Genomic DNA, 6,742 nt, shown 5'->3' with positions numbered 1-6,742 from the left:
GAGACCAACTTCGGGTCAGTGGAGAATGTGTGACACATTCTCGATCATTTTCTTCATTATTTTTTCATGGTTAAGTAGAGCAGAGACTGTGATGGTACAGATTGTCAGACAATTTGGCAGGTGAAGTTCTCCTCGTTGAGAGGGAGTGTTAAATTTGGCAACTAGGGCCAAACTTCACCTTGGACAGCTCATATGAGGCAACTCATATTTTTATTGGATTCCTCTCTACAAGACGTGTAAGATTGATCTAAATATCATCCCATTCTGACATGTACAAATGGAATTATGAATTTATTTGATTATGGACAAATTGTCAAGGTCGGCCCACAAACTCATGTAGGCTCAGTAGCCCAATAGTCACGTCTATTCATCCTCAACGTTTGCATATAAATACATGGTGCCTCCTCCTTATTTGGACACTTCTCTCACTCACAATCTTCTCTCTCCTTCATATGATTGGGCATGAAATTCAGAGGCTTCTCTCCACATCATGCGAAGAAAAGGAAGGTTTTTTTGTTCCAGCTGTGGACCAGAGTTGACCGAAATTGCAGAGGCTGTTTTTGACTTGTGTTGACCAAGCGTTGACCTATTTTGAGTGCGGTTTTGGGTGGGGATTTCTGTTTGAAAAGAACACAGTTTTTGGGCATGAAATCCGAGCAGTTTGACCTCTATTTGACCAATGTTGACTATTCTAGGGTGGCTGTTGCATTGAGTTTTGTTGACGAGGTTTGACTAGACCTTTCGGATTGTTTTGGGCTGATTGGACTCGCTGTTGGAGGCCGAAGTTGATTGGGTTTGACCGAGTTGAATTGAGGAAGAAGTTTGCCCTATTGACCAACATTGACTTTCTGGTTAGGGCTTTTTGATTCTGCTATTTGACTGATCAGATTTTCACTGTAATTGGGCAATTGAATATGAGACATTATACTCTCTCTCTGCTGAACTTTTGAAGAATTATAAGAAGAATTGATCAAAGGTTTCCCCACATTGGGTTGTCCCTGCTGGTGCCATATCTTGTGTCCTCTTGTCTTCGCTTGTCTTCTACTATTATTGTTCATGTTCTATCTGCATTTTACTATCATGTTGATGTGATTGCTAAACTGGATATTGATATTGGGCTAATAAAGAAATTGAAGTAAAATTGCTCTAAGCATAGAACATACCATTGTTATCCTAAAATTAACACTATGAAATTCCAGTGCGAATAATCTACCTAGCTTCCGCCAATTATTAGTTTATAGTTGTTTACTTGTTCCTTTACACTCATATGAAGAATTTGATACCTAGGCCTCAATGTCGTAGACTCCCATAAACAAAGGAAATTTGTGGTGGACTGGGATAATTCTTTGAAGAAGAAACCTGATAATGAGGGGTTTACTCATTTTATCTCTACTTTCATGGCTACTGCTTACAAAATTATTAACAAAGCCTCCCCTCCCAAAGTCTTACCCCAGTAGAGGAGACTCCTTCATCTTAGTAAGGACACTAGGGTGGGTGACTGGTATTTATTTGAAGACTATACTGAAATCCATATATATGGGTCTGAATTTCCTCCCTATCAATTGCCCATATTTATGCCCATGAGAATTTTTGCTTTGGAATTCATCAGACAAAGCTTAAATACATACCAGATCCATTTTGTCCAAGCCAAAAAGAGTCTTATGTTTAAACTTCCCATGACAGTGGTTTGAGAAATCTATATGGAAGTAGTTAGGATTATTTCTCTCTCTGATAATTGCTTGTGACATGTTTTTACTTTTTCTTACTTATTAACTTCCTCTCTTATTATCATGTTCGTTTATCATCAAACAACTACCAAAAACAAGAGCAACACTAGCACACAAGTACACATGATATAGGCTACAAGCAAGGGCCAAAACCTCTCCACTTGAGAGGAAAACTGTAAATCTCCTCTTCTTATAGATTCTTCAATTGATGAATTCCAAGACCTCTAGACCAAGACCAATACCCTTTCAAGACCAAGTCTGACCTCTCCTGATGATGTGTTTCCTTTGTCCAAATCAAACCCAGTCAAATCTCTTCCAACAACACAACTTCAACCCCCAGCTCCAGAATTTTGGCCTCTACTGCAGGTCTGAAATTTTTGGTCCACAACAATTGTTACTGCATCCACACGTGTGAGCTCAATTTAGCCTTCCAAGGCCTCCCAGCAACTTCACTTGCTTTGCTTCCTTGTCTAGGGCTAGAATGTGATCTAGTAGGCCCTTCTTCTAGCAATTTTGATCCTCTTTCAGCAAATAGAGAATTTCGACCTTGAAGCAGCAAACCCTAGCCTTCCTTCTTTGCACGTGTGAGTTAGAATTACCCTAGAAACTTCTTCCTTTGTCCCCTTCCTTCTTCGCTAGCCTTTTTCTGCTCCTCCTTCGCTTGAATGAGATGTGTGGTGAATATGTCTCAAGGAGGTCGAGTTCCCTCCTTTATATAGGCTACTCAAGGTGGACGTGGCTCCTCAAAATAGGCCGACTTCTCAGCTGCCAGGCTGACTTGGTCTTGAAAGGTATTTTGACACTTCTAATTACAAAAATAATTTTCTTTACAAGTTACAATGTGCCTGATGGGGTCTTCAACTTATGACAATGACTCTTTTGACTTCTTGACCTAGGTCAAAACCCTAGAAGCACTCAATCGATGCCTGAACTCTAAAATAAAAGACCTTGACCATGAAACCCATGCTCCAATAATAATAATAATTTTTCTTTCATATTACAAAATACAAGAATCAAAAGCACATTTCATATTTATGAAGACCGAACTTAGTTACACATGTTTCAACAAGTGGGACCCTTTGTTGTCAACTCTAGACAGGCTTTCCAACAGGTGGAACTTATGCTGAAGGAATTAAACTTTGAACTTGGAGAAGTGTGGCACTATGATCCTCATGGTGTTATTTCTACTAGGAGGAAAGACATCAATGCTTCTGCTTATGAACATAAATCTAGGCCAGAATTAGAATGGAAGGATAATTTTGATTCGTGACCTATTAACACAGAGATGGAGATTGAGACACCAAGCACAAAAGAAAAGTCTCAGAAAAGAAGCACTGACAAGGTAGGGGACACTAAAATAGAGGATGCATCCACAACTAAGAAAGCGAAGAGTCAGGAGTCACTAGAAGAAGAAATCGAGGTAAAATCGACTGAAAAGAGGTTGGATCAGCCTAGCTTCTAGGAACAGTTAGAGGACGCCCAACAAGCTACTGCCTCTAGTTCAACTGAGGTGAAAATTCTGGTTCTGGAGGATGCATCGATAGTATGCCCTAAATGGGAGGAGGGGAAACTAACAAAGGAGAGAAACAAAAAATCTGAGGACAAAATTTCATGGCAATTGGCATCCCACTCAGTGCCATATCAAACCAAGATTTTGGCTGCTATGGACTTGGAAAGAAGCCAAATGAAGCTCCCTTGTATCACCCCTCGTGCAGTCCCTCCCCTCTGGACCACAATTCAAAACAGTAGCCATATCAAACCAGGCTTTTGGCTGCTATGGACCTGGAAAGAAGCCAAATGAATCTCTCCTTATATCACCCCTCAGTGCAGTCCCTCCCCTCTAGACCACAGTTCAAAACAATAGATCTGTCTCTAGACATGACCAGTGTCCCTTTGCAGGACAAGATTAATTTACACAAGTAGGCAGGGGAGATGTTATATAGCGAATTGAGCAAGGGAGCATTGACTATTAGCAAGGCCGAGAAGCTTCTGGAGAAAGCAACTACTAAGGTAAAACAAGAAAGAGCAAACTCAAGAGCTCTTCATCTCCAAAATGAAAGCTACAAAGAATTGATCATCAAGCTGGGGGTGGATCCCAATGATAAGGCCATCGTGGAGGCCATCATCAAGAGTTCACAATCAGAAATACAATCACTGAGACAACAACTTAAAATTCTTGTTGTGGAGCATGTGTAGACCAAGGAACTAGCTCAGGTTGAAAACGAGAAGGAAATTCTCGCCAGGGAGCTAATTGAGAGGAATGATGAGGTAGTGGCTCTAAAAATGCGGGTGATAGAGCTGCAACAACAGATAGAGTCTCATATTTGTGTCGTGGTTGTGCTAGACAACCCACAAAATCCCACTGAGCAGTTAACCAGAGCTCTCACAGAACTGCAGTTTTGGAAAGCAAGCTAAAGAAGGTTCAAACTGACTTGGAAAACACCAAACACACAAGAAAATAAGGAGAAACAACTCCGTCCACTCAGCAAAATGTAGATCAAATTAACAACAAATATCAGGCAGTGCAGGATGAGATCAAAGCACTAAAAAGAAAATTGAAGGGCAATATGGCCCTTGTTGAAGCTAGACACATAATATGGGAAGACATCATCTCATAAATGAAGAAACTTTGGGAACATCTGAAATTGATTGCAGAGCAGAAGGCTGTGGTTAAAAGGTGGTGGGATCATCAAGGCTATCTATGATTGATGGGTTCTCTCGTTTCAACCAAATCATTGTGCATCTAAAAGACCAGAAGAAGACAACTTTCACCACACCTTGGGGAACATTCATGTATGCCCGAATGCCTTTCGGTCTCATGAATGTCAGAGCTACTTTCCAAAGCGATGGATATAATGTTTGCTAGGGAGAAAGATTAGTTTGTGGTGATTTACTTAGATGACATAATTGTATTCTCAAAGTCTGATGAAGAGAATCTGCAACATTTACAACTCACTTTTGAGAAATGTAGGAAATATGGTTTGTCTTTGAATCCAAAGAAGTCACAATTTTCTCTCAGAGAAGGCAAGCTCTTGGGACATATAGTCTCAAAGGAAGGAGTGAGAATTGATCCTAAGAGGGTAGAAGCAATCAATACCATCCCCTTGCCCAGGAACAAAAGGAGATACAGGTCTTCCTAGGGAGGATAAACTTCCTAAGAAGTTTTGTGCCCAATTATGCTAAGATTGTAAAGGAGATTACAAATATGTTGAGAAAGGATAGAGAGGTCAAATGGACTGTGGAAGCCAGAGAATCTTTTGACAGAATTAAGGAATTTGGAGAAGCTGCTCTGGTCTTGGCCAACCCTGATTACCAGAAGCCATTTCTCATATTCTCTTTTGCATCTCCCAATACTGTTGCAATTGTCTTACTGCAGAAGAATGGAGAAGAGAAAGAGCAACCAGTGGCATTTTTCACCAGGTACTGAGGGATGTAGAGTTGAAGCACGATATCTTGGAAAACACAAGCCTATGCGATGGTTAAGGCTATGAAAGCTTTCAGGACATATGTTCTATCGTAACAAATCATTGCCTGTCCTATGGCAGTCGTGAAGGATATTCTTAAGCAAGGAGATAGTGAAGGAAAAAGGGGCAAATGGATAGAAAAAATCCAGGAATATGATATGGATATCAAGCCAACCAAACTGATAAAGGGGTAGGGTTTGGCTAAGATTTTATTCGAGGCAAATTGTCAAGTGATGGGGATAAATTTATTGGCAGAGATTCTAGGTCCAACTATAGCGGGTGGGGAGAATTAGGCGGGTGAGCAAGATAACAAAATTGCTTATAAATACCTTTTCTCAGAATGGTATAAAAGTATTGTCCACTACCTGTTGTTTCTTAGCTTCCCATCTGGCTTGGACAAAGTCAAATACAGGGCTCTAAGGATGAAAGCCCATAAATATGTCATCACATATGGTCAACTCTATTGGAAGGACCCTGGTGGTATATTGTTGTTATGCTTAACTGAAGATGAGATTGCCGAGACTATTAATGAATATCATGGCTGTGCTTGTGGAGGACTTCTACTGGCCTACCTTGTTCTTCAATGTCTATAAGCTGGTGAGAAGTTGCAGGGAGTGTCAAGTGTTTGCTGAGAAGAAGAAGTTGGCTCCATTTCCTCTGATTCCAGTTTTTTGTGGAAGAACCTTTTAGGCAATGGGGATTGGATTTCATAGGAGAGATTCACCCACCCTCGAGTGGGAAGCATAAATGGATTTTGACAGCCACTGACTACTTTACAAAGTGGGTCGAAGCCATCCCTACCCGGGTTGTAACTGATTCAGTGGTCATGAAGTTCCTTGAAGAAAATATTTTCGCTAGGTTTGGATGTCCAAAAAAGATAGTGACAGATAATGCCCAGGTGTTCAAGTCTGCGAGACTCATTGGTTTCTGTCAGAAGTACAATGTCATACTTGGTCACTCCACCACTTATTATCCACAGGGAAATGGGTTGGCTAAATCATCAAACAAGACATTGGTGAGAATCTTAAAGAAAATCATTTCGGACAATAAGAAAAACTGGGATTCCCAACTGAAATTTTCTCTTTGGGCAAACAGAGTCACAACAAAAAGATCCACTGGAAAACACCATTTGAGTTGGTATATGGCACTTTTGCAATGTTCCTCAGTCAATTAGCAAGGCCGGTGGCTAAATTAATCCAAGACGCAGAGGAGGAGCCAAATCCACTTACTCACATGTGAAATCAGTTGGTTGAATTGTAGGAGAACAGGGAACAAGTGAGTCAGGATCTGCTCAAACACCAAGATAGGATGAAGGCCTTGTTTGATAGAAAGGCCAAAGACAGAGTTTTCCAGCTGGGGGACCTTGTGCTCAGGTTGGATGTCAGGAGAGAAGACAAGGGCAAGGACGAAAAAATTGGTCCCTTATGGTTTGGACCGTTCAAATTAGCTAAAGCTAAAGGCAACAATACATTTCTGCTAGAAAACTTGGATGGAGAAGTGTTTGAGCTGCTTGTCAATGGGCAGTACCTCAAGCACTACTTTCAGCATTAA

At 40.8% G+C, this 6,742-nt stretch overlaps 1 protein-coding gene across 1 annotated transcript; it reads left to right on the top strand.

Moving 5' to 3' along the window:
* Positions 1-4,932: 4,932 nt before the first annotated feature.
* Positions 4,933-6,742, top strand: LOC149235861 (uncharacterized). The gene is made up of 3 exons (XM_089368691.1): positions 4,933-5,147; positions 5,882-6,206; positions 6,452-6,742. The coding sequence occupies exons 1-3, from the start codon at positions 4,933-4,935 to the stop codon at positions 6,740-6,742; spliced, it is 831 nt and encodes a 276-aa protein (XP_089224817.1).

The sequence above is a fragment of the Pinus tabuliformis genome, chromosome 8, assembly GCF_031772625.1.
Source record: "Pinus tabuliformis cultivar Carrire ecotype Pingquan chromosome 8, CPIR1, whole genome shotgun sequence".
Classification (NCBI taxonomy): domain Eukaryota; kingdom Viridiplantae; phylum Streptophyta; class Pinopsida; order Pinales; family Pinaceae; genus Pinus; species Pinus tabuliformis.
This window is presented reverse-complemented; position numbering and strand designations above follow the sequence as displayed.

Coding starts and splice junctions, on each gene's coding strand:
- LOC149235861 (XM_089368691.1), top strand. CDS start 4,933: ATGTTGAGAAAGGATAGAGAGGTCAAATGGACTGTGGAAGCCAGAGAA. Junction 5,148..5,881: donor CCAGTGGCATTTTTCACCAG/GTACTGAGGGAT, acceptor AGAACCTTTTAG/GCAATGGGGATTGGATTTCA. Junction 6,207..6,451: donor AATCATCAAACAAGACATTG/GTGAGAATCTTA, acceptor GTTGAATTGTAG/GAGAACAGGGAACAAGTGAG.